At 45.3% G+C, this 27,865-nt stretch overlaps 2 protein-coding genes across 4 annotated transcripts in view; one reads left to right on the top strand and one right to left on the bottom strand.

The window, feature by feature from the left end:
• Window positions 1-21,971, top strand: part of LOC118262579 (ras-associated and pleckstrin homology domains-containing protein 1) — a 28,602-nt gene extending 6,631 nt beyond the window's left edge. For both annotated transcript variants that reach the window (XM_035574081.2, XM_035574079.2), the window contains 5 exons: window positions 17,439-17,630; window positions 17,706-17,859; window positions 19,518-19,598; window positions 20,267-20,455; window positions 20,555-21,971. In XM_035574081.2, coding sequence (XP_035429974.2) covers window positions 17,439-17,630; window positions 17,706-17,859; window positions 19,518-19,598; window positions 20,267-20,439 — 600 coding nt within the window. In that variant the 3' untranslated portion in view covers window positions 20,440-20,455; window positions 20,555-21,971. The remainder of the gene's footprint in view (window positions 1-17,438; window positions 17,631-17,705; window positions 17,860-19,517; window positions 19,599-20,266; window positions 20,456-20,554) is intronic.
• LOC118262584 (delta-1-pyrroline-5-carboxylate dehydrogenase, mitochondrial) lies at window positions 21,941-27,137 on the bottom strand. 2 transcript variants are annotated; one of them, XM_050697542.1, is made up of 4 exons: window positions 23,943-27,137; window positions 23,614-23,868; window positions 22,319-22,475; window positions 21,941-22,158 (listed from the first exon to the last, which is right to left on the bottom strand). In XM_050697542.1, exons 1-4 carry the CDS (start codon window positions 25,191-25,193, stop codon window positions 21,941-21,943), a joined length of 1,881 nt encoding a protein of 626 aa, XP_050553499.1. In that variant the 5' UTR covers window positions 25,194-27,137. The 2 variants fall into 2 exon arrangements, with proteins under 2 accessions (XP_050553499.1, XP_035429982.2); XM_035574089.2 differs by having other exon boundaries at window positions 21,966-22,158; window positions 22,319-22,459; window positions 23,943-27,134.
• Window positions 27,138-27,865: the final 728 nt, after the last annotated feature.

The following is a 27,865-nucleotide window of genomic DNA, read 5'->3' as shown; positions in this document are numbered from 1 at the left end:
CGGCGCGCATTCGTTCGATGCCCGAATCGAATGCCACTCTCGATTTCATCAAGATGGCATCGGTTCGAAAGTGACCCGAGTCGCATCGACGCGTAGAACTGCGTTTGCTTGCCTGTGAACTTCCGAAGCCCCGCCCGGGGCCGGTCGCGCGCTGACACAGCTGGGCACACGAGTGCTGAGCGCTGACCCGCGTCGGCTCAGCTTTCACCGCATGCCCACGATGCGACCAGCGCTGGTTGTCGTAATCATTACTAAACTTTATTGCTTTCCAATGTTCTAACGCTGACGTCGATCGTCAACTTTCATTTTTGAGGATCGCAGTATGATGTAAGATAAGATATACAAATATACTTTCGCCAAACTAGAGTTGAGGTTCCAGCATCACCTTAATCTTGGTATTACTTCTTTTGTACTCAAATACATTAACAGTGTAGAGGTATGTCACACTTGTGGAATTGCTATGAAATAGAGAGAACGGAATAATTGGGAGGTGGGATATCGCTCCCGCAGTAATACACGGAGACCCCCTGTGCTGCTACTAGCTTTACCTTTCTAATCTTTCCGCCTACCGTGGCGGGTTGTCCAATTCTGCTTCTGGACTGGGCAAGAAAATTAAACCTGTGAAATGTTACGTTTGTAGACTATGTCCTTTTTTTTTTTTTTTTTTTTTATTAACTATAGGTTCACGCTTGACCACTATCTCACCTGATGGGAAGCGACGATGCGGTCGACGATGGAGCGCGCTTACCTAGAAGGAACCTATTCACTCTTGATTTAAATATTCCAGGGTTGTAGCTCTCGGGAAACACAGACTCCGGCAGGGAATTCCATTCCTTAGCTGTACGTATAATGAATGTACTCCCAAAACGTTTTGTGCGTATAGATGGGATATCCACCATGTAACGATGACGCGTTGCCGTACGTCTGGTTGTCCGATGATGGAACGGGCTAGGCGGAATTAAATTGTGCAATTCCGACGCACACTCCCCGAAATGCAGCCGATAGAAAACCGACAGGCTAGCCACTCGGCGTCGGTGCTCTAGACTTTGGAGTTTCGACTCGACAAGTGCGTCATTGCCAATGATCCTCTTGGCTCGTCTCTCGATTGCCTCGAGTGCATCAAGCTGGTATCGGGCTGATCCGTCCCAAAGATGAGAGCAATACTCCATGCATGATCGAACTTGCGCCTGATAAAGTTTGAGCAGCTGTTCCTGCGTGAAGTATTGTCTGACCTTTGCGAGGATTCCCAGTTTTTTTGCAGCAAGATGGGCTTTTGCTTCAATGAATGGCCCAAAGTTGAGGGTAGACGTTAGCGTAACACCAAGAATATCCAGACGGTCGGTTATTGGCACGGCTGCACCTCGGAAAGTAGGAGCAGGGCTGAATTGGCTCCTTTTAGCGGAAAATAGACACGCCTGGGTCTTAGCAGCATTGAACTCAACCAAATTGGCATTGCCCCATGCGGATACCGCCTCCAAGGAAGAGTTCAAGCGCCCCACCATAGCCTCTCGAAGAGACTGGATTTGTGACCCACTAGCTCGTGCGCTGGACGTGTATCTCTCAGCAACAGTACTGTCGTCTGCATACCCAAAGGTACCGGGCTTAAGCAGATCATTTATGTGCAACAAGAACAATGTAGCCGAGAGCACTGACCCCTGAGGAACTCCGGCATTGATAGCCATTTCATCAGACGAGGAGCCATTGATGACCACTTGGATGGATCGGTCGCTCAGGAAGTCTGCTATCCAAGCACACAGACCAGCAGGCAGGCCGAAGGAGGGAAGCTTACCAACAAGGCTATGATGCCAGACCCTATCAAAAGCCTTCGAGATGTCGAGGGAAACGGCAAGCGCCTCCCCGTGCCTCTCAATGGCCTCACTCCAGATGTAGGTGGCATACGCTAGAAGATCTCCAGTTGACCGGTTTCGGCGAAAGCCGTATTGTCGGTCACTTAAGATGTCGTTAGTTTCTAGGTATGCCAGGAGTTTAGTATTCAGTACACGTTCCATTGTCTTACATAGAATGGACGTTACTGAAATTGGTCTATAGTTGGCTGGGTCAGCACGACTACCCTTTTTGGGAACGGGCTGTACGTTAGCCAGCTTCCATACCTTCGGCACCTTACCAGCCTCAAGAGATAGCCTAAACAGGCGTGTCAGGATCGGAGACAGTTCAGGCGCACATGTCCGCAAAACAATCGCTGGTATCCCATCCGGACCGCTCGCCTTGTTCACGTCTAGGTTACGCAACACCCTACGGACGTCCTTCTGATGGATGCGAATATCCAACATACTCGACCCACATCCATCAGGACAGGCTGGGGGTCGCGCGTCACCAGGATCTAGACGCGAAGATTCTGCAAAGAGGGAAGCAAACAAATTTGCCTTCTCTTCGGCAGTATGTGCCAGCGACCCATCGGGTTTAATCAGCGGCGGTAGTGAGGGACGGCAGAAGTTCGATTCAACCGACTTAGCCAGGGTCCAAAACGCCTTACTACCGGCAGGGTATGAGGCTAGTTTGTTCCCGATGTGGCTAATGTGGTCGAACCGAGACCTCCTCATCACCTTTTTGCAGGACTTGGCAGCACTATTGAAAGCCCTCTTCTTTTGACTCACGTCGCCCGCCTTGTGCATACGAGCGTCGGCCCATGCCCGGTATGCCGCTTGCATAAGCGTGTTAGCGCGAACACATTCCGGACCAAACCAAGGGCGAGCTTGGTCAGACACTGCTACGTCAGAGAATGGGATATAGTACTCCATCCCCCGCCGCAGCACATCCGTCACAGCACCTGCGCACGACGATGGATCATTTGAAGAAAAGCAAGTAGGCTGCCAAGGATAACAAGCGAAGAACGATCGCATGCCGTCCCAGTCTGCTGACCTATATCGCCATACCCGCCTGGTGCCTCTAGGGCAGGGATCGGGCGGAGAGTAGACTGATACTGATTTCACCAGACAGTGGTCGGAACTACCTAACGGTGATGATATCGACACTGAGTAGCGATCTGGATCTGTTGTCAGCAGAAGGTCCAAGCAATTGGCTGTGTGCGATTCAACATCCGGCACCCTCGTAGCTCCCTGGACCAGCTGGGTAAGATTTAGCGTAAGCGAAAGCTTTCGCATCTCTCGGCCAGCGTGGTCTGTGAACTGGTATGGGAAGAGCCACTCCTGATGGTGGGCATTAAAATCCCCCAGTAACACCAATTGAGCGGAAGGGTACCTCTGCTGAGCCGCATCTGCCGCCTCACTGAGGTACTGTGTGAGCCTGGTCGTCTCCTGATCCCCACTGTGCGAACGGTAAACACATGCATAGATAATTTTATCCATGCCTGTGTCCACTAGAGCCCAAAGCGTTGAGAATCTGGAATCCTCAAGGTCGCGGAGACGCCGATAGCATATATCGTCCCGAGCGTAAAAACACACACCTGCGTGCGGTTTAAAATTGTGCTCCAGGATAAACCCTGGGTATGATAGGTACGATACGTCTGACGGACTTTTAATTTGCGTCTCTGAGATAAAAAAGAGAGAAGGTTTTTCAGTCTCAAGATGAAAGTGGACTGCTGCGAGATTTGTGTGCAGACCTCGTATGTTACTAAGGTGCACTTTAAGTGAGAGGGAGTGCAGCCGCTGTTTTGCTCTTTTCTTTTTTGACCTTGGCATGTTGTTGAGTGAGTTAGGGAAGGGGAAGGAAGTAAAATGGAATCCTATACCGCTACCACAGTCACGCATTGGCAAGCCGTCATCATTGGGGTACTAGTCATTGGGGTACTAGTCTACCTCAATGAATAGTGACGTATTTCTAAACTTAACCCTATAAAACGTGTAATGTGTAAATAGAATAAACACGTTATTAGCTGTGTCGCATATAGGTAGGGCCCGGGCCCGGTAACAGCAGCCTGCAGCCGGCCAGCAGCCGCGCTGTGCACCACCATGCCGGCTGTAGTGAACAAACGCTGCGGCCTGGCTTGTGCTTCACTTATTAGGCTATTTACATTGTACGGACAATTTTGTTATTTCTTTTGCGGATACGAATTCCAGTTATTTTTCTGATGGAAATCTTTATTTTGAGCTGCAGTAATTTGCTGGCCCGATGAACATCAATTCCAATAAGAGAGCACTTTTATGAAGTTATCCACGTATTTGGCGTTGGTCCTAAGCTTGTCTTACTTGTTGTTTTAATGTTTATGCACTTTCTTGTAATCTACGACAGGTGTCCCCTTTACAAGACCTTCTAACTACTTTTACTGCATCTTTTGTATATGACAAATACGAATAGCACTTCGCCAGTTTTAGACCAATTACAGGACAAAAATTACAATAAACCAGTAGCCGCATTTTTTTTTTCATTCAGTTCATCAAAGTTTCAATATCTTATATATTATCAATGCTTAATTGGATCCAAGCGTGGTAACACCATCAAATACCACCGCGACCGCTACAATCAAAACAAATCATAGGAAGTACTAAGTTCTGAACCATGAATTTCGCATTTTTTTAAATTTAATATTATATATATTGCCCCGTGTGTGTAGTTGTGTCGGGCTGGAGGCAGAGAGTGCGTGGCGCAAGTATTTGTGGAGCAAACATTGACCGAGGCAATCAGTCGCGTGCTAATATTTTCATTCGCTGCCACACGCACCGCCGTGACCTCTATTAAGTAGACCGTTGTTTGTGATCCGCTGCCGCATTACTCATCATAATAATATTAGCTTTTCCTGCAGCAATACATACCTAGTACCTAGTACCTCCATGTCGAGCTACGTGCCAAGCAGTCAGTCTTGCTTCACATGGTATTCTATGTAGGAAATAAGACATTATATTTGTTGATACATATTTACATGTAGTATTATAAAATGTACAATCGCCAGTACAATACAATATCATAGTATCCTAAATTATAGTGTAATGTCAAAATTAAATACTCTCGACAATACATTGATTTGAAATATCGTGTGACGTCACGTCGTCACGATTTACTACATTTTATAGGGTTACGTGACGTAACGACCTCTCCTAAACTTAACTCCGCTTTATCTATCCTTATATGACAAAATAAAATAATACGTGTGTAATATTTTTTAATTATCTAATTGACGTACTATACCTTGTGCGCTGTAACATGGTGCGGCTGACAGATGCCAGTATGACGTTGACGTCTCTCTTTAGGGATGGACATTAGAAAAATCTTTTTTTATCGCTATCGATACTCGCAGCATACATTTAATTCTCTTCAATTTATTTATTAAATGTGTGTGTTATTTAGTTGTGCAGTGTAACTACGTGTTTATACTTGTCAAAATAAATATTTTATGACCGAGCTCTGAGGTGTTTCAGAGTTTTAGTTTTACAGAGCCGTGAAAAATATAAGTGTATATTAGTTTGTATATGTTACTAAAGCAACCACGATCTTTCAGATTAAGTACCACCACGCATTATCAAAGGCGCCGGAAATGTCTACTGCATATTTGTGCTCAGATAAAGTCATTGTGGTTCGGGCAGAGAGAGCCGCGTCTACAGTAGATTCACCCACATAATTAAAGGTTTTTTAAGAGTGATAATTGAACGACGCACGATTTTCCTTTTTTATTCTAAAAAAACATCGACTACCTATCCATCGTAGCAGTACATCCCATCACTAAACACGACTATGGCTTTACGTTATACGCATAACACTTTACTTTATTTTTCATTTCATTAGATTTTATTTAAAGACTAGAACATTCCGGTTGGTTTTAATTTAATTAACTACGCTTCCGAATGATTTAACATAATACGAATGTGATACAGTTAAAATACTAAGGCATAATTTTTAAATCGCAGCAACTTTCAAGAGTGATACGAAACGTTACTGAATCTGTCAGCCGCACCATGTTACAGCGCACAAGGTATAACTGAATTTTAAATGTTCACTCCCTGTCTAATACCCTATTCGGTTATGTTAAGTTATGCATGTAAAGTTAAAGTACCGTGCGAACTCGTCCCGTGTATGACCGCCACGACCGCCATGCCATAACACAGGTCTCATAATATAACAGTGTCGTTGCTTTCTAACTGTAACAAAAACTAATCAGCAGCTCTCCGACAATGAAGGTAGGCTGTCAAAAAAGTATATTCTCAGAGCAGAGTGCTGTGAGTGTGAGAGCCGCCACACCGCCACACCGCCACGCGCCGCTCTTTTCCTGCGCGTGTTATACTCGACTCACACCGAAACGCGACGCTGCACACACACTTTAAATGTGCGACTCAAAAAATAACTTTAATTTGTACACAATAACGCAGAAAGATTTTTTTAATAAGGGAGGGAGACGAGAGGGACTTTAACTGACTAAAAACCACACCGTGCCTACTCCTGCTTCGAGCCAGTTGCCCGGTAACCCACCTGTGCATGGCCTCGTGTTGTCAACGACTTTACGATACGCCTCGCGACCTTGGGATGCGTCTCGCGGCGCAGCATCAATCCAAAGAATATACTTGTAAATTACTGTGCATCGTATCGACAACGCCCCAGCCATCGCGGGAGACATTCCACTCCGGCCACCGTAAGTGCGTGTCTGTAGACGGCGAGCGAGGGTGGTTCGCCGCCCGACCAGAAAAAGACCCGTGAGTACCTAATCGGACCACCACAGCTGGAGCCTAGTAAGTCTGATGCTGAACCGTGTAAACCGTTAGGAGTCGCCGACTATCTAGCAGGTTTCTGGGGCTCCGGCTCGAAAAGTAGTTATAGGAACGGGGTGGTTATAAGTCAGTAAGAGTCAGACACTCCCTCTCGCCGCGCCCAAGGCGGGCGAAGGCAAAGGATGATTGTCCCCCTCAAAAAAAATCGTATCGACAACTCAAACCAATTCGGTATAATCACATTTCTAATAATACGAGCAATATGTATGTACTGCCGTTAAATTGATTTACAAATCACATTATGAACTTTTAGGGCCTGCTGTCCACGACACTTCGTTTGACGAGTACATCGTTATGTACAGGTGGATTTAACATTGCCGCTTGGTGGATAGCTTTTATGTTTCTGAGTAAGATGCAAACATTTGTCATTTATAGGTTGCGTGAATTCGTCAAATGATGCGTCGTGGACAAAAAGCCTAAATCGTACTGTTTCACAGTGCGCTGTAAGACGTAACCAGACATCATAGGGCAGTGTAAGAATAGTTTAGGCTCCGGCTCCGGCCGCCTACGACCATAACCGCAGCGGTTTTCTAAAAAGCTAGTTTTAACATATTATATAAAAAGAAATGTTTTTTGTGAACTAGTGTTACAAGTTACACATAAATATTACACGCTACGAGGTAACATTATTCCGTGAAAACTTTCCAACAAACTGCCAAACTCAACATGTCCAAATTAATAAGTACCAGCAAATTCTCGTATGGGGTTATAGAACAGATCGTTTCTAGGGTAAGAGTAGGAACGGAGTGGTTTTTAGTCAGTAAGATCTAACTCAAAAGTTATTGAATGATTTCCCCCCGCCCCCACAAAAAGGGGATTTGGGAAGGGGAGGGTTTGGACCTCCGGTAATTACACAAAAGGGGAACATAACACAAGCGTTGTTTCACGCTTTTTTACGTTGATTTTTTAGTTTTCGCAGATTTAGGCGAGTGAACTTCATTTGACATTGGCGGTTGCCTTTCTTATATAACGCGACATTACAAAAAGTTTTGTTATTTTAGATAAAAGTGAAACCGGAGAGTAGGTATGACATGACGTGGCGCTGGCGCATGCTGCATGGCGCACTGTGACGAAAGATCAGAGGTCAGCGCGGACGCGTCACACGCGCGCCGTTACCTCGGCTAGTAGTGCGTACTGCGGATTATTCACACATTTATTTACGACAGGAGATTTATATAATTACTTTAAATAAACACTGAAAAGTGCAAAACAAGTTTAGTTCAACATTAGGGCGACTTGTAACTGTCAGGTCCCATTCATATCTGAAGCGGTGGCCAGCTGGCGCTCTGGTGACGTCCCAGAGGGTTGTGACTAAACGGATGATCGTGGGTATCCACGATATCCATGGGATCTGGTGCATAATCTCGTGGTGGACAGGAAGCAACGACTGTCGCAACTTGACCGAGGACTGGGCTCACTGAAAACGCAACAGTAAGTCACCTCTTTGAGGAGTGGCTTGAGAGACGTCGTGGCGCGGCGTCCTTACCTTTCGCTTGACGCAGGTGGTTACCGCCCCCGGGAGCGCCTAGTGGACCTTCCGGAGGACTCGGTGGAGCATACATTGGCGGTGTGTTCTCTGTTATCTATGCACGCGCGTGTTCTCAGGAAGTAATCGGCGCCATCTGGCTTTGGTTCAGGTCATGGTGTGGAGCAGTCATTCTAGCAAAAGCGAAGGCGAAGCACGAGAATAAGCGGACCGACCTGCTCACACCCAACCGCGGCCACAAATGAGTAAGGCCGATGCCCAACCGGGGCTTTGGACGATTTTAGACGACGCAGGGCGGGAACGGGATAGTTTGGTCAGTAACAGCCTGAATAGTAGACAGTAACAGCCAACTCGGGATTTTACCCCCTCAAGCAAAGGTCCCTTCTTATCTTATGTGGGTCCCGACCCCGACCGTTACTGAACACTAGAAACTAGTTGCTTAGTGCTTTGCTAAAAACATTCAAACTGTTTACTTGTTTTTATATTCATGGGACTCCCGAACACTCATGATTGTTATAAATACCAGTATTGAATAAATATCACGGCACTACGCGAGCCACGTGCTAGTTTGTATCACGTTGCCACCAATACAGATATCCAGTTGGAGGTGTCCTTGCTTGTTGACATTTGTCTCTGCAGAACTAAATGACCTTGCTTGGCATTTGAATAACTTAAAATTTCTTAAATTGTCGATTACACGCCTGCGTCACCTACACGCTGGCAATAGAGCAAGCAATGTGTCACGTGGCTCGTGCGCCCGTGCCACACACACCCGAGATGATGATCAGAGATCACTAACCGAGCACACTACAATTGTTGTCCCTTCTACACATATGTACAAGCGAGCCCGAGTCCCGAGCGTGACCTATACCTGTCTGTAGACGACTACACAAACTGCCGACGCGGACGTAGCTTCACAAATGACTACTATGGTACTAATGCCTGTATAATCTATTTATTACCTATCACTTACTTACACTTGGTTATAAATATAAATTATGTATTTATTAAATCCAAACTATGCGAAGTATTAAGAATCGATGACGCGTCCTTGCGAGAGTTAGTGGGTTAGTCAGCAACCTGATAAAGCTATCTGATAGACGCTATCGATGATAAACTCGAGCAAAACATTGCAATCCATGGTTGAGTGTCACAAGTACACATGTCGCGTACCGTGTACAGTCGCAGGTACAGTGCACGCACACTGGCACAATGGCAGCGCTACTAGCGCTAGCCGCCACCAGTTGCGTCTCGGCAACAATCGTTATGGCCATAACGAAATATAAGTAAATGCTAATAGACCTGTACAAATAATCTGTAATAAAATTCTGAACAGCTTAATATAAGATACTTATGAAGGTTAAATTTGGCTAATGTTGTGGCGCCGACTTCCAACCAGTCGGTGGGTGGGTAGTGAATAGGTACTATGAATAATAAGAATGTTATTTGTTGCTTTTTAGTTTTTTACTTTGTTGGTTCATTTTTAGTATTTTTAACCCCCGACGCAAAAAGAGGGGTGTTATAAGTTTGACGTGTCTGTCTGTCTGTCTGTCTGTCTGTCTGTCTGTCTGTCTGTCTGTCTGTGGCATCATAACTCCCGAACGGATGCAGTGATTTCAATTTAGTTTTTTTCGTATTAAAGGGGACTTATGTGCGAGTGTTGTTAGACATGTTTGATGAAAATCGGTTGAGCCGTTTTAAAGTTATGGGCGGTGAAAGTAACGTAAGCGGGAGATTAACCGGAGGTCTGCAAATATACTGGGATGGGGTCTCAAATGAAACCGCACTGAAAGAAAATATTGAAAGATATCATTTTTTCGTATTAACAAAAATAAAAAAGGAGATGGACAAATTTTGCCCCAAGCTGTACATAATTAAAAGTATTACAATTAATAAAATTAAACTCTCTGCGGCTATAAATAAAGAATTGATGATATCTAATAATATTTCATAGCAGTCTCTGAATAAAGTACAAAAATAAAAGAATTTTAAGCGATTTTATCCGTTCAATTTCACTTTAAAAAGTATATTTAATGTTGCCATTTAATAATATCAATGCTAAAAGGAAATATAACTAAACGAATACAGCAATTAAAATATTAATTACAATATATTTATTTAAATATATTTTTGACGATAAGTAATCCATCAAACAAACCTTATTTTAATGATTTTATAGATCAAAACTGAAAGTACACAGACAATATTATATTTTAATAATTTATTTACATAAAGGTTTTACTTGAATTAGTTATTACTAACAACACTCAATGAATCCGTCAAACGTCAAAACTGACATGACATTTTATGCACTCGAAGTACTCGTTGTTTATATTGTGTTCGCTGTATTCGTTTGCTTCGTATTATTATTTTATGGTGTCGTATAGCCCCATGCGAGTGCTCCACTAATTATAATAAATATAATATTAGATAATAATATAGTATTCAGACAGCTATCACACAACATTGTAAAAATCATGATGAAAACTGATTGAAAAAATCAAGAGTTTCAATTCTTTATAACTTTATTCCACGACTGCATAGCTATATGTAACTTACGATTCTTAATTATTGAAGATATGCCCTATTAAACGACATATACTTCATCTCTGTACATTCTGGGGCACAGGTCCTAAACATTTTTGTCCATCTCCTTTAATTAAAAATTAAAAAAAAAAAATTTAAAAAAAAAATTAAAATATAAAACCTGCACCAATGTTATCTTTAGCCTACTTATAGAAACAAAAACTAGTAATTAAAAAGTAAAAAAAAAATCAAAGAAAAAAATCAAGAGCTTGACCTTGAATGTAATCTTTACCTTAACAAGAATTGAAATTATAGTAAGTATGTACGGTAGTGTAATATACTAAGCCTAACTTAACCTAACCTACCTATAAAAAGTATGAAATAAAAAATTTAATTAAAAATTTAAAAAACCCCCGACACAAAAACTTAATTTCCCTTTAAAAAGTAAAAAAATAATAAAAGAAACCTAATCTTAAAGTACCTAAGAATGTACTATTAATTCTAAAAAAAAAAACGTCGCGTTGGGGGACCCCCAGGTAGGTACTTTAAGATTAGGTTTCTTTTATTATTTTTTTACTTTTTAAAGGGAAATTAAGTTTTTGTGTCGGGGGTTTTTTAAATTTTTAATTTAATTTTTTATTGTTTTTAAAGTCAGTTTTTATTTTTTGCTAATGAGCCATAATGAGAGGACTTAATTAATAAATTAAAACGTTTCTGACATAACAAAACGTCATTATCGTTGGAATAAGTAATCTACGTTTTTATATTAGCTGGAGACATCATATTTCCTAAATGATAAAAGGGTAGTACGACACAAGCGCGATGTGACCGAGAGACGCGCACCAGCAGCAGGTGAAGCGGCGTCGCGCGGCGTGCGGCGTGCGGTATCGGAAGTGGTATAATAGCACAAAAACAGCGGAGCGGTTATCAACGTTCCGCTCTGGTTGGCGGTGTCAGCGCCGCCGCCGCTGCTCTCTACGTGCCGTGCGTGCCGTGTCACTCTCTGCGGCTACTCCACGTTCTACAACATCTGCCCACGCAATATACTTTCAACTTCACTCAATGCCCTCGAGCCAAGTGTTCTCGAGTTGTTCAATTTCAATACACATTTTGCTCTGGCTTTGCGTACAGCCAGGCCATCAGTGTTATTGAAGATTTGTTATTTTCAGTTGCGTTATTTTTTTGTTTTATAAGTTCCCACTTCAATTTTATGAATGTACTAGAAAAAACCAAAATAACTTACTAAAATAATCCGTACTTCATTGGATTTCCCACCGATAACTTCGTTATCCGTGTCAATCTATAAATTGTAAAAACATTTGGAAAATGTAATTAGGCGCATGATTGTGCCGCACTGCCTCCCTTCCGATGCGAAGCGCCGCGCCCGCAGCCCGCGTGGTCACGGGTCACGGGCCACGGCGAACACAACTGTCATCTTACCATTACATAGTATAAATCGTTGTAACCACCTAATTGTTATCAATGCTTACTGAATTATTCTAATACGATACAATTATCTAACTATGTACTAAATATTACTGACATTTAGCTTTTGTATTTTTTCCCCTTATAAGTGAACGGTCTACGCAGGTTATTTCGTTGTGTTAAACCAAGATTAGTTGGACAAGTTAACCAGGGTAGTAACTAGTTGCGAATATTTTCATTTCAATAATAATATGTCTACGGATGTACCCAATCAAGGACTGTCATCACGATGTCCTGTTATAAACTCGATACACAATAGCATGTTAGCGCCTTGAGGGGCTGCGGGAAACGCATTCTGCGGTTTACGGGGGCTCCGGCTCAAAGCAGGAGTAGGAACGGGGTGGATTTTTAGTCAGTAAGAGTCTGACACTCCCTCCCGCCTCACCCAAGGAACGCTCGCACCTGCGTTGTGCGTCCGTGAAGCCCGCCATGCTGGCCACACAGCCGCAGCTCGCCTCACGGTGTGGTGTCTTACGTGTAAGGATTTTATCAGTAATCAGGTTATTTTAAATCTTACTTGTATAAGTAAGAGTTCATGTTATTTTCATGAATTGCTATATATTAGCTGGAATGGTTGCTGAGTAGTTGAAATAACGTTGTAACTTGTACAGCCTGTCATGGCAAAGTCTGGACTTTCAACAGAATGGCCGGCACGCCGCGGGATGTCCATCACAACCTGCCGTACCATGACCGCCACCGGCTATAATTTAACAACCTCATCCAAAAATAGAATAGTTAGCGAGCATAATTATATTTCAGTGGTCAGGCAAGCTAGTACGGGGCAGCGGTCGACTAGACTGCATACAACACGTGCGCTACGTGCCACTGCCACTGCTATGCGAGTCGTATAATGCGACCCTTGCTCTGAGTCACACATCAGTATAATCGACGAGCAGCGATTTCTGCACAAGATACAAGTTGTAAGTGCGACTGCAGACTGCACACGAAGCTTGTCGACGTGACGTCACTTTATTATTCTGTATCGCGCTACTTTCGTGTCAACCACCGGAGTGCTATCAGTGGCGATTTATTAATTTACTGTAGTCTTAATACACTAATGGGTAGACTGAATATGATTTGGATTTGGGCTGAAGGCAGCGACCGTGGCTCGCGGCCCGCCACTCCGCCAGCTAGCGAGCGCCAGACGGAGTCGGATCGATGAGGGGTAGCCAGGGGGCGGCCAGCAGCCACGTAACTACGATGCACTAAAGCATGACTCACACCAAACATACATACTTCTGTAATAATTTAATTTTAGTGCTAAAGTGTAATAATATTGCATATTTTATTGGCAGAGACATCAATAAAATGGCCTTATCTGTTTGCCACTGATAAGTTAACATTAGCCACTGTCGGAGGACGGTAGGCACGGCCGCGTCTTTTTACTGCCGCTACCGAACGTGAGCATGATATATTCTATGCAACTGCCATTCTCTATGACAATTTAAAGATATGATTTGTGTGTACATATGTTTGTTAGCTTTCCCATGACGTCTAAACAGCTGAAGGGATCCGGATGAAATTTGGAACAGGGGTTATGGTCATTATGGTCAGGAATAACATATTTTTATTTTTATTCCAAGAGTAGTGGGCTGCTACGGCGTCCTCATTACCTCATACCTAGAGTTTAGGAGGGTACCTGTTTCGGTTGGGGCGGAAACGCCTCGGTGTCATGACTGCGAAAACCGCCCGGAGTATATGGTGGTGGTGTGCCCTGCTGCTCCTTCTGTGAAGCGGTCATGCTAGCTAAGGAGAAGGTAGGGAGCGTGAGAGAACGAACTTCCTCAAGCCCAAGTCGTCGCGGGAGACACTCCCGAGGTGTCAGGGATCGCGCAATGATTTCCGGGTCTGCGGACAACGAGCAAAGGTAGCTCACCGCCCGCCCAAAACAGACCCGTGAGTACGGCGCGTCGCGTTCCGCGCGCGCCTCATAGATCCATCGGACCACCACTGATGGGGCCTTATAGGGCTGAGGCCCGATACAGAAACTCGGATGAATTAATGGGTTACCGGGGCTTCGGCTCGAAGAGAAAAATTAAGAACAATGAAATAAAATTGTTTTTGTAAATTCAAACGCATTGTGATGTACGCCTTGTTGAATGTTTTGCATGAAACTAGAGCACCCAGGTTTTCCATATAGATGTGTTGTTGGGAATATTGCTGATACTTGATATGTACAGATAACAATACTAACCTTTCCTCCAGTCGGGTAAAAGTGAAGTGTCTGAAGAACTTACAGTCCATCGACATTGTTTTCGATATTTAAACTATCTGTCAAAAATACTGCCGACTAGTTTCTGGTAGTATTCATTTCTATAATTGCTTACAATATTTCCTACAGCGCAACGCCACAACGTAAAAACATCAAAGTATCCTTCTCCTTGACTCGTTGTGGATAATGGTATCCATTGTGACGGGACCAACGTCGGGCTGCGTCCGCAACACCTTTCTTTGCCCATCCACGTTAGCTTCTTGTGCTCCGGTGCTGTTGCAATAGATTTTCTACCTTTGATACCTTCACATCCAATGTCATAATCAGCGTTTTATACTAATTTAGTACTTAGTAAGTACTTCGTACATCGGGGATCGAGTAGTCGAGTACACACGAGCATTCAGCTTGACTCGCGTCGCCGCGTCACATCGTGTCGGCCTCCTTTTGTGAGGAACTACCTAGGTAGGTACTTGATGTTTAAATATTAGGAAAAACGATGGTTTATCAATTCCGTAAAATTATTTTGAAGCAAGATTATGATGTACCTACTTATAAAAAGATTAAACATATGTTAGGCGAATGCGATAAAGCGTTGCTCGTAATCACCTGTATTATCCTCGATTAAGATACGCTATCGCATGGGCTGCCTCCGGGGCCCCGGGGCCCGTAGTGCGGCACCACACTCCTAACTGAACCGACGCACAGTTTTCGGACCGGCTGCGGCGAGCGGCAATACTTGCATTAAGTCTGACTGTACGAACCTGCGAGCCTCGAAATTAACCATTTTGCTTTGTCACCTTTTATAACTTTGCCTTTGGTTAATCATCTTATATTTTCATTCAATCGGTACAAGCAGGTACACATTATCTAAACCATGTACATAAATATATTTACTTAGTTATTTGTTAACATTTGTACGTATGATGTTGGGCAACCTCCGTGACATGATACGAGATGAAGGCCCAGTCTTCCAAACCAGGGATGGTTCTGGTAAGGAACACGTCGAGTGCAGCGACACGGCACTCAGTGTGTAGGTACACAACACACAGGCGGCGGTGTTTTGTAAACGTGGTTCATGAATTGTTTGCCTTGTCGGCGGCGGCGCGGTGTCGGCAGGTCCACTTTGTTATTTGTTATGCTTATAACTTTTATTGCTCACACCCCGTGCGCGTGCACCATCATGCACGTCTAACTTATACCTCCACGAGAAGAGATGTTACATTACAAAAAGAAAACGACAACCTCAATCAAACTTTTATTCCCAGGGCAACTTCGACCGTATTTCACCCACCTGAAAATTGTTTTATTTTAAAGAATGAATTTGGAGAGAGAATCTCATATCATTAATTAATCAACCTAAAAGTGTCCCCTACTGAGCAAAGGTAGGTAGGAGGCGGATTGGTTATTTCGAACTAGTGGCAAGAAATGCCATCGTTCCATTATATTTCCAAATCTACAAAATCAATTGGGTGCTTTTTACTGACTGACTCTTACTGACTAATAAAAAACAACCCCTGTGTCGAATACAGGCACAATAATGTACCGGGCGGCAGTAAATTATTGCGCTGCGCTTATATCTGGTTCGCACTACTGGCACTACTCTCTCTCGCTTCTGTCCCAAAATCGAAGCGAGAGAGAGCTACTGAATACTCGCTACAATACTAGAGTAGTGCGAACTGGGCATTAACCTGCCACCCCGGCCTCGACGACGCTCGACTAATTGCACATTTAGAGTCCCGGCCTGCTGTAATGTAAACTCAAAGAGAGCATTTATACTTGAATAAATGTAACGAAACAGACTGTGCATCTATTAACTAATGATAATTGATCATGTCGCAGAGATTACCGCCGTCTAAGTAATGCATCCTATTTTAAAATAGTGAAGTCTCGTGAAGGCGAGCAGTGGCCCGTGGACCGGCCACCGGTCCGGCCACGTTTCCCTTGAACCCGCGGTTACTCCCCGCCACGGTCACCGGACGCCGGCTACATTCCGCACCGAGTCGCTCACGAGCTCGACTTGCGAGTGCTTCACGCGGACCAGCTAAACTTATTATTATATAACCCGATTGCCAATCCCTTATTTTACGAAACTAGAATCTACGCGTAATATCGTTAATTGAATACCATCAGTTTAAGCAAGCCGCGTCTAATTTATAGCAATACTAGAAACAAGGACACGCAACACGAGAACTTATTTTGTGTCTGTAACGTACAATCGTCCAGTTACGCTATTTTTCCAAAATAATGAAGCCATTGATACACAGGGCGTCTTGTAATGTAGTTAGTATTTATGTGTGACAATTATTTTAAATCGCGTAGTTTTACAAGACGCAATGAATTAATCACACAGGAGGGTAATCGGATACGAACGTAGAGATTAAGTTTTGCATGCGCACACGTGTAATACATGTTGGAAATAAATTACTTGTACAATTACTGGTTCCAGGCAATTATTAAAAAATCTATTAAATAGTAGTGTAGCCTCAAGCCTTACTATTGTACAGCAGCCACCTGAAGCTGCACGTAAAGATTAGAGCACACCATCTATATCTACGCAAATAGGGAACGCGATCGTCCTCGTCGTCGAGAATCACGGCGGGATACCTCCGAGTCGCGATGTTTATTCATTGTCACACAGTTACTTTATGTAAGTACGTACGAGTACTTTCAGTAATTATAGATATGTTTGGTTAAATGTAACAATTTTCAATGGTAATTTCCGGTGGTTATACAAATTTCATATTATTTAGAGTATTACTCATAATAAGGTCACATAATCAAATGCTATTCTTCTAGTTCAGAACAAATATTTTAAACGCTTATCATCAAATAAATAAAATTGTATCCAACGTTTAGCGACCGGAACAGCGATCCTCATTTTGTATGGAAGGTCTCGATAACGACGGCACCAGGGTACCCACTGGCACAGTAATTGTGTTACAGTGGGCGTTTCATGTAATCATGTGCCTCGTATTATTTATTATTTGACCGTGTTCCTGCGGAGAATGTGACAGCGCCGCGGCGGCAGACAGTGAGCAACGTGTTGTGCTTACAGCCGGGCGAGCCGGGCGTGGTGGTGCTGCGGCCCGACGCGCTGCTGCGCTCCGACTCCGAGTCGGACACGGAGCCGGACGGCGCGGACGGCAGCCCGCCCTCGCCCTGCAGCGTGCGCTTCGTCAACGACAACGTGCTCATCAACGGCCGCTCCTCCATGCCCACAAGACCGAACAAAGACCGCATCTCGAAGGTAAGGCTCCACACACTCCGACTCCTGTGTTACTGTCTTGTATTCATATTCATAGTCGCGTACCTATGCTTTCAGTTAAAACTGCAGTTTGACGACTCCCTGACGCGCACGTTCGAGTACCCTTCGGAGACGTCGCTCAGCGAGGAGGGCGCGGCGGAGGCGGCGCCGGGCACGCCGCAGCTGGCGGAGCCGCCGCTGCACGCGCCGCTCGCCGCCAACACACATATCAGTAACTGTCCCACACTTTACTCCGCACCCTGCCCCTCGCCGGGCGCTGCTCTACTGCTACACGCGAGGAAACTCGTAATGTTGTAAATTTATCAAAATACAATTCGACTAACGACTCCTTGCCCAAGACGATATGTGTAGCACAGACTTGTCCGAACACAACGTTCATGGTCCACTATAATATGTTATAATATTATTTCCTTTATACGAAGTCGCCACGGCCACCAGTCAGCTGGGAGAAGTGGCAGTAGTGCGTAGAGCGAGGCGGCGCCGCGAGACGTTCGTGTGACTGGCGCGGGCCGCTGGAGCGCCGCGTCTTATGCCACACAGATTGTTGATCCTAGAACACCTCGCTAGCCGCACTATTCAATACGCACGCTACCTTCTGCTCCCCCCCCCTACAACCCGGCCGTCAGCCTCCATACTCAGCGTTGTTATAGACGCTCCAACGACTGCCAAGCACTGTATAACATATTCTGTTCCTGCAGTCAAATGAAGTTCAATGCACGTAATTATGGAAGAAAACACTAATTAAACAAAAAGTCATTTACAATCGATTCAAAACTACACCTTTTAATATACGAGTATGTATACCTTTTAATAGATAGAATCCTCTACTCTCTTATTGTTTACAAACCAATCAACCCCTTTGTTACCCATCCTTAACCTTCTGGCATATGTATTGAATTGCTGTTGCTACTGTATTTTAAGGTTTTGTCGTTTTTTAAAGCCAAAAGCACCGGACTGCACTGTACTTGTGAAGGCACGCCCATCAACACGTTCTTTGGACGTGTACTTCTCTCTGGCATGTGTTCACCGTGTGACAACGTGACAACAAGGACTGTGAGCCAACGTTCACGCGGCGAGCGTTACACGAGTCACACGCTACAACTAGGCTTTAGGCTGAACAAAATGCATGTAGTTGTAAGCGTGCGTTATCAAAACGCGCGCTCAACACTTGTCGTCTACCTGAACATAGCATAGACTTATTCATTTCCATGTGTTGTTCGTTGCCAAGAAGACGTTCCAGCGATGACACCGGCATCGCTTTCCTGTAACTCTCTAATCAGTAATTCAGTACGTCTATGTACCTACCTATATCTACTAATCAAAATTGGCTTACGGGTCCACTGCTTACTTATTGTAAACCCAATATTTCTTCCCTTATTAAATATTTCCAAAATTCGTGAACGAACCAAAATAGCCCAACTTTGTATATTTAACTTAATAAAAAATTACTGAATTTCATACATAATATTATCATAATCATCATTCATCATCTATTTTAACCCCTTAGTGGTGAATACACAGTCCGAGTTTCATGTTTATAGCCGATATAGTTTGCGCCGGCGAAGATGTACCATTTATTCAGGAGTCAGTGCATTTCCGTGCCAACTACAATATTTTATTACTCGTACACCTCGCTCCGCACTAAACGTCACCATTACCTGTGTATATAAAACTATGAAATGTGTCGATACCTACACGTATCAATATCAATGCACGTTGGTATTTGTGTGGATGCCACGTGAGTTGACGTGAGCTCGCTGCCAGAGTGCTGCTGCTAGCTAGTGCCGTAGCGGCGTAGCGCCGTAACAGCGTAGTAGCGTAGCGCCGTAGCACCGTAGCAGCGTAGTAGCGTAGTGTGTGTGCCCGCAGCGTCGGCGGCGCTGTCCCGCTACCGGCCGCACAAGACGCGCGGCGCCGCCTTCACGCTGGGCGTCACCCCGCCCGACGCAGGTCAGTACCGTATCATTACTCGATGTTATCTGTTTGTTCATCTTGACTATATTTTATACTTTACTGAGAACACTACCGGACAATTAATGTGTGTGATATTCGCTTTTTAGACCTTATCAATCAATAAATGAATTTCTTAAATACATATGTATGTTGGTTCTGTTATAATATAATATTGGAAAATTATTAACAAGTGCTTGTACACGCTATTTCGCGGGCGCGGTCCACGTTAACATAATATACCGGGGAGACCACTTATGACATAATTGAAACCACCATCATCTTGGCTGACAATATATTAAAAAAATGGGAAATAGTCCAGTAGTTACGGCAAAAAGCGCATAATCTCTTTGAGCTATCTTGAACACTGTTTACAAATAGCATTGCAACTGGCGCGCTACATGTCCGTAACGCTCCTAGACAACCTACAACACAGCTGTTCGCGCACAATTTAATACTTGATTCTGTTTTCGTTTATATTTCGTTGAATTATGCTGCTGTAGACGAGTACTACTTGTAGTTTCATTTAGATCATATGAATGCTCTCCGTACTGTGTAACACAGGTGCCGATTAAGTAGCAGGATTTTGTGCCATATGTTTGATATTTCGCGACTGCGTCTGCGAGGCAGCGTGGACAAGCACTTATAAAATGAAATTGGTTCCTCAGCGGGCGCGGCGGGTGCAGCAGAGATGGCGGAGGTGCGTAGCGAGGCGCGCAGCGAGGCGGAGGGCGAGGGGGACGGGGACCGGGAGGGGGAGGGGGACGCGCGGCCGTGCGGCGCCGACCTCGCGCGCTCCTGGAGCGAGGCGCGCACACACCACACCGACCTGCTGTTCTAGTCGCGGCCACTGCCAGGTACTCGCCCGTGCTGGCAGCCACACACAAACACACAGCTTTGCTCTTATCTTCACATAGTAGGGTATATAACATAATATTTTGTGTTGTTGCGCACAGGTCGGAGACGCCGCGCCCCCGCGCCCCCGCGCCCCCGCCCCGCCTACAGCGCTGCGGGATGCCGGTACTTGTCATTCCTGTTCAAATCTGCTCAACTACTGTATATCCGCGCATAGGTTAAGGTACATCGAGTCATATCTGTAGTTAGCGATATATCGCGGAACCAAACAAACGCTTACTGACCAAGCGCGACTGATTAGCTGATAATGAAACGACGCCAATTTAGCGTCCTTAACCATTTTGGAGCATTTACATATAAACAATGGTGTACATATATATTGGTCTTTGTCTATGAACAGCATAGACAAATAGACAAATCGGGCTCGGACACGAGCCGCGTGTGATCACGTTATACTCATTCCTGATGGCATTCCTATGTTTTGTAAAAATATTGTACTGACGTTTTTAAACATTTACAAGTATACAAGTGTAATTCGATAGTAGACGAAGTCAATGGTTTGTAAAGTAGTGCGTGGAAGAATTGAACGAGAGGCGATGAACTAAAGTCGTGTAATTGGTATATAAGTGTATTGTGTGACGGGGCACTGCCTCCCGCTGACTTGCAACTACACTCCAAAGCACTTGATTTGATATTCTCTCATGTTAGCACACCAGAGAATTGAGCTTTAGATGTTAGAAAAGAAAATGTGTCAATATAATAGTAGATGACACAAGCACCCAGCAGGTGCGACGTGCCGTACTGTGTCCACACTGTGACGTAATGTCGCTCGGCGCACTCTGAATGTATTATTGTGTTGCTTACGCAAACCAACTTGTTTCTCCTTCTTCACATTTTATTTTCTATTCCTAATTATTTAAAACTAAAGATGTGTATCTGTATGCTATTCGCAAACATGTTGTAGTTGGACGTAGTCTATATTTCTGCCCTGTTTTATGAATTTAGAAAAGTGATAGACGACGGGAGAGAATGTTTGAGTGCGCTGCGGAACGCGGCCCCATGAGAGTGGTACTCATACATGACTAGAGATATATAGGTATTATAGTGTCACTTGCCAATGCCTAGTTATATCGTACTTTATGCATATTATGACAGTTAGTGGTACATTATTATCAATTAGTTGTAACTGATACGTGTAGTAATGCAATATGTTGCAATTTTATTTCTGTAAGTTGACCGAGGTGCGAGTCGGTGAGGTACTTCGACGGCGACTTGTAAACAAACGTGTACAAAAGAAATAATGTATTATTGATGTAAAGCTGAAGCAGGGTTAGAGAGCGGAGCCTCCGAGTCGCCCTCCGTCGACATCGTTAGCTGTTAGTGAGATTGTGATGAGCTCGTGACGCGTACAAAGGTCGCGGCCGGTGTCACTGCGCTGCCTGCTGCCTTATTGTATTTTATATATTATCCGTAATGTATTATTGATCCTAAATTGCAATAAAATATTTAGAAAACATTGTGGCCAGAGTTTTATTACCTTCGTGTGACTTCACGGAACAACACAAACTATGTCCTAGCGTCACTTGAGCACGACCACGGGCGGCGTCTCGTCCATGTACGAGTACGTGACGTCCGTGCACGCGTGCAGCGCCTCGCGGATGGAGCGCTCCGTCGCGAACTGCAGCAGGTACGACATGGACCCCGCCTGCAACACACTGCGCTACACCGCCGCCCGCACGCACGCACGCGGCGTACAGCGCGGCACGCGGCGTACAGCGCGGTACGCGGCGTACAGCGCGGCACGCGGCGTACAGCGCGGTACGCGGCGTACAGCGCGGCACGCGGCGTACAGCGCGGTACCGTACCTTGCCCCCGCCGGCGGCGGACTTGCGCGTGCCGCCGACGGCCTGCTGGCCGGGCGTGTCCTCGGAGCAGCGCGCGTTGAGGTAGAGCGCGGCCGAGTACTCGCGCAGCGCGCCCGCCGCCCACTGCGCCCAGCGCGTGTCCTGCACACCCACTCGACTGCACATTACATGACAATAAATCATGCTATTGTCTAATCAAATACTTAGGCAACCGGGAGAATACTACATCGCACATCTTTTTTATTTTCATGGTGTCCATAACGAACAGTACCTACTGTTTGGTAAATTTTACGTATTTTTTTATTTTATTACGGGAACAAAAACTGTCGACGATACAATATAGTTAGGTCTCGGTATCTATTTAAAATATTACGTGATGTCACTTCTAGGATTATTTTATACTTTATACTTAGGAATGATGTAGCTTTTCTTAGGGATCCAACCACTTCTCCCGCCTTGGGCGAGGCGGGAGGGAGTGTCAGACTCTTACCAAAAAGCCATCCCGTTCCTACGCCTGCTTTTCGACCCGGAGCCGATAGATGCCGGTCGGCATCAGCCCTAGTGGTGCTCCGAAGGTTCTTTAAGATGCGCGCAGAACGCGACGCGGTGTACTCACGGGTCTGGTTCTGGTCGGGCAGTGAGCACCCACATTTCCGGTGACCGGATATGGTCGAGCGAGGAATGATGTAGCTGTCACTCCTAAACTTCCAATTCCATTAATTTAATTATTTTCAACAAAGTAAAAAAATACGTGTATAATATTTTTATCCGACTTCCAAAAAGGAGCAGCTTCTCAATGTTTATTTTTCTATGTATGTGTCACATCGATTACGCCGAGCTTTTTAAAAATTTGCGTGATTTCTCTTAATTTTAGGCTATACATACTTTCAGGCTTGTAGGTACCTACAAACCTGTTGTCACCTGATCTCTGTGATGATGAGATCCCAGGGAAATCGGGGAGATCCTCAAATTATAATTAAGTTCTTTATATGTCTATTATGTTTAGGTATTCTGACAATTTCATAAAGTTGTTTAACCATGTACATCTGATCATCATTATAGTCAATGAGCTGATGATGAAAGCTTTGATTATGAGTACATACAAATAAAATTCATTTAAAATCATACCTAATTATTTAACTGACGGACTAATAAATAGATTTTTTATTTTTATGACTTGTCATCATCGCTATTACACAAAATAAACCACACCGTATCATTCCATCACATCAACGTAAGTACAAGTTCGTACGTGTTTGTACATTCCTAGACAGCGATAATGTAAGCGGACTCACTCGTGCGAATATAGATCCAGTAATGGCGTATTGTGTCTGGGCGACAGCCCACACGAGAGCCTCGCGGTCATCGTCCGGGAAGCCGCACACAGCGAGCACGGGCCCGCGCAGCTCCTCGCACATGAGCTCGTGCGTGGGCTCCGGCACCACGTACACCGTGGGCTCCACGAAGTAGCCCACGCCGCGGTCCGTGCGCCCGCCGCACACCAGCCGGACCGCGCTGTCCCGGCAGGCTCTCTCCAGGAACCCATACACCTTTGACATACCTGCTGTTTATTTAAAAAGGTACAATGAGAACGGCTAGTTTCGTCTCAGAAAAATGTAACAACCTTGTCATAAGCGTCTTGCGACGCGAGCGCAGACATGAAACATCGGTAGTCGAGAGGATGGCAGACCACGAGGGACTGCGCCACTTGTGCGAGGCATTGTGTGAACCGGTCCAGCACCGACTGGGCCACGAACACGCGGGAGCACGACGACGATTTCTGCCCCGCCATCTCGAAAGCCGCTCGCGCTGTGCACGCCACCGCGTTCGCCAAGTTCGCCGACGAGTGCACCACGTGGAAGTTCTTGCCGCTCCCGGTACCGACGATCCGAGGGAAACGTAAGTACTTGTCAATGTGCGCGCCGACTGTGCGCCAAATGTGCTCGAGAGTGCGAGTCGTCCCGCCGAACGAAATACCCGCGAGATCTGTGTTAGAGCACACGGCTTCCAGGAAACATTTCTCGTCAGCTGGCACAAAGTTGATGACGCCGGGAGGCAGGCCCGCGCACTGCAGGCACTCGAACACGCGATAGCAAGCGAGCACCGAGTGGTCACTAGGTTTCCACACGACACAATTCCCTATGATCGTCGGCATTATCGCCAGCTGTGCAGCGTAAGCAAGCGAATTGTAAGGCGTTATCGCGGCCCAAAACCCTTCGAGCCCGTGATATTGGTTATGATTGATCGCATCATCACCACCGTCGATCAGGCTTTTATTCCTCGTTAGTTCTCTCATAAAATAGCATCCGAACCGCAAATAATCAATCAGTTGACACACGTTAAGTTCAGCCTGGATAGCAGTCATGCCCTGGCCGATCATGGCGGCCGCGATCACCCGCTGGCGAAAAACCCCAGCGAGCAGGTCAGTAGCGCGCTCGAGCACACCGCAACGTTCATCGACCGAGGTGCGCTCCCAACTAGGTTGACAAGCGGTAGCCAGCTCAATAGCTTGCGTTATAGTAGCCGGCGAAGCACGGTGGAAATACGCAGCGACCAGTTGATGATCAAAAGGCATCATCTGGGAACAGCAATCACCATAACTCGGTGTGTCTGGGCTTAAAACAATGGGAATAGTGTCAGGGTTGCGAGTGAGCATGGTGAGTTCGTGTGCGAGGCATTCGCGCTCCTTGGTACCAACACAGTGCTCCAGCACGCGCTCGTTGCGCGGGGCGCGCGGGTACACGGCGCACTGCGGCTGCAGCGCGGACGCGGGCCGCGCCGACCGCGCCGCGCGCGACATGCCCCGCGGCCGGCATGCCACTCGCAGCTCCACGGACGCCGACCGGAGCATGCTTCGCCGCCTTGTTAATATCATATACCTATACTAAAATTTTGAATATATTGCTACTCGACTGTTTTCCTGTCATTGTTACATTTTGAGATTTTGATTGCTTCTTACCTAGGCGTCTGCTCTTTGGTCTGTTTTTAGGAAGGATTTTCATGTACTTGCAAACTTTTTCGTTGTGTTACTATTATAGTTGCAAAAAATTGTGTGTGTTTGTTACTCAATCACGTCAAAACGGCTGAAGGGATCGGGATAAAGTTGTAACAGTAAATTATGGTCTGAAATAACACTTGGCTACTTTTTATCCCCTTTGAATGCGGGCGAAGCGGCTAGCAGAGGCTAAGTAGCTTTAAAAAATCACGCTATGAGCAACAGGAGCCGGGCAGCGGTTAAACCACGCAGAAGTAGCTAGCGTATCAGTTACCTAATAATAAATAAAATAGAGAGACGACTTAAGAACCTCCTCCTTTTTGGGAATTCGGTTAAAAATATGAGATGATATAATTAGTGAATACCTACCTATATTATGATGATTACCTTTTTAAGCAGAAAATCATGCAATAACTTCTCCTGCCTTTGGTGAAGGGCAGAAGAGGCCCGTTCTCGAAACTAGCGGCAATTCGCGTTTTTTTTACATAACTGCTGAGTGTGGGAGAGCCATGCTTCGGCACGAATGGGCCGGCTCGACCGGAGTGATACCACGGCCTCACAGAAAACCGACGTAAAACAACGCTTGCGTTGTGTTTTGTTGTGTGAGTGAGGTTACCGGAGGCCCAATTCCCCCCTTCCCAATCTTCCCCATCTCAGATTCCCGAACAACAACCCTTAAATACCTAACTCCCAAAAAGCCGGCAACGCACTTGTTGTAACGCCTCTGGTGTTTCAAGTGTCCATGGGCGGCGGCGATTGCTTACCATCAGGTAATTACCGGCGTGTTTCATAAAAAAAAGAGTAGTGTTCGTGGTTGTGTCGTCGAGAATCCAGATACATATCTAATGAATCAAAGCTGACCAATCTGCGGGGCGGGCGCGACGCTGCTAGAGCGAAGCTTGCCTTTCGCCGGAATAGCTATAGAGTAGTAGGGTGATTATAGGTACTGCCCTTTTCTTGTCTGCAGAGTAGCCACCTTTTATTAACAGTGGGACGTACAGAGCCGTATTATCCCTAAGGCAAACTGGCAGGAGGGTTATTGCCTGATCCGGAGCTGCGGACTGCCTAGCGGCTTTACCGTGGATCCAGCTCGAGAAGCAGGAGTAGGAACAGGGTGGTTTTTAATTAGTAAGAGGCTGACACTCCCTCTCGCCTCGCCTAAGGCGAAAGAAGTAATTGGTAGATTTTCTCCCTCGAAAAAATAAAGGCAAACTGGCAAGTGCCTGGGGAGTCAGGATACAGGGGGGTGCCCTGAGACGTGCGTACCCCACTGCCCTGCCACTGCCTAGAGTATTGGTTCCTAATTTAACCGGTGATAAAACTCACTCATAATCAGTTATTTTTTTTTTATGAAAACGAAGCCCACAACTGGAGGAAATTTTATGTGGGACCAGAAGATAAAAAATAGTAATATTACTCCCTAATCTATTAAAAATGTGGTCCTTGATCGAGAAAAGGTTGGGAACCCCTGCCAGTCTGCCCTGTCAGAGTTACGGGACGCCAATAAAACTTAGGCATAGATATAATGAGAAGCTTGCCTATTAAAAAAAATAGTGCGCTCTCTAGTTTTAATCCACCTCTAAGGATGTGGGATAGGAAGTTATACGCGGGGATCGTGCGATCTACGGCTGTCTACGGCGCCCTTGTGTGTGCCCCGAACCTGATGCAGCGGCCTCGGGCGCTGCTCACGTCCCAGAGGGTCATGACTCTCCGGGTGATCCGTAGATATCGCACTATCTTCGTGAAGGCGGCGAACCTCTTTGCCGGATTACCGCCGTACGATTTGGATTTAAGGAGTGGCTTGAGAGGCACCACGGCGTCCTCACCCGCTGCCTGACGCAGGTGCTTACCGGATATGGGAGCTTCGGTAGTTTCCTGTTTCTGATTCGACGGGAGAAAACGTCCGGGTGCCATCACTGCGAAGACTGACGGTAGACACGGTGAAGCATACAATAATGATGTACCCTGCAAGGGCTGAGCACCGGCTTTTGACATTGGTTCAGACCATGGTGCGGGGCGACAGGGACTGGGATGCCGTCTCCTCTTTCTGCGAAGTAGTCATACCAGCTAAGAAGAAGTATATACATATACAGAGTTATGTTTTTTTTTTTATCAACCATGAACACAAACATGGTCGTCGCACTACTGGGCAAAGGTCTCTCCTTCCACATTTTCACTCCACTCTCGTAAAGTTTTCTGTGGCCGATAAACGGTACTGGTCGTTTCGAAGTTGTCTAGTTCGTCCCACCACGCCAGAGACGGGGGATAGTATCTCTTGTATGTCCATCTCAAATGAAGAAGACTACTTTTCTTTGTTTGTTACTCAATCACGTCAAAATGGCTGTCGGTATGAAATTTGGAGCAGGGGTAGATTATGGTCTGGAATAAAACATAGGCTACTTTTTATCCCCCGAAATGCGGATAATTTGGCACTAGAAATCGCTTTCTATGGACAAATTATCATACCCATTCACCCATACTAACTACAAGCGAGATTTTAAATAAGTAAAAAAAATATTAATACATTTATTAAACTTGGACTACGATTTTCC

This window comes from Spodoptera frugiperda, chromosome 12 (assembly GCF_023101765.2).
Source record: "Spodoptera frugiperda isolate SF20-4 chromosome 12, AGI-APGP_CSIRO_Sfru_2.0, whole genome shotgun sequence".
Taxonomy (NCBI): Eukaryota; Metazoa; Arthropoda; class Insecta; order Lepidoptera; family Noctuidae; genus Spodoptera; species Spodoptera frugiperda.
The sequence above is the reverse complement of the archived record's forward strand: the minus strand, read 5'-3'. Positions and strand labels throughout refer to the sequence as shown.

Bases quoted from the DNA above. Each gene is read 5' to 3' on its own strand.
- LOC118262584 (XM_050697542.1), bottom strand. From the start codon at position 25,193: ATGATATTAACAAGGCGGCGAAGCATGCTCCGGTCGGCGTCCGTGGAG. The intron at 23,869-23,942 runs GTTGTTACATTT...GGTATGTCAAAG, and splicing joins CGCAAGACGCTTATGACAAG to GTGTATGGGTTCCTGGAGAG. The intron at 22,159-22,318 runs GTACGGTACCGC...AGTGTGTTGCAG, and splicing joins CCGCCGCCGGCGGGGGCAAG to GCGGGGTCCATGTCGTACCT.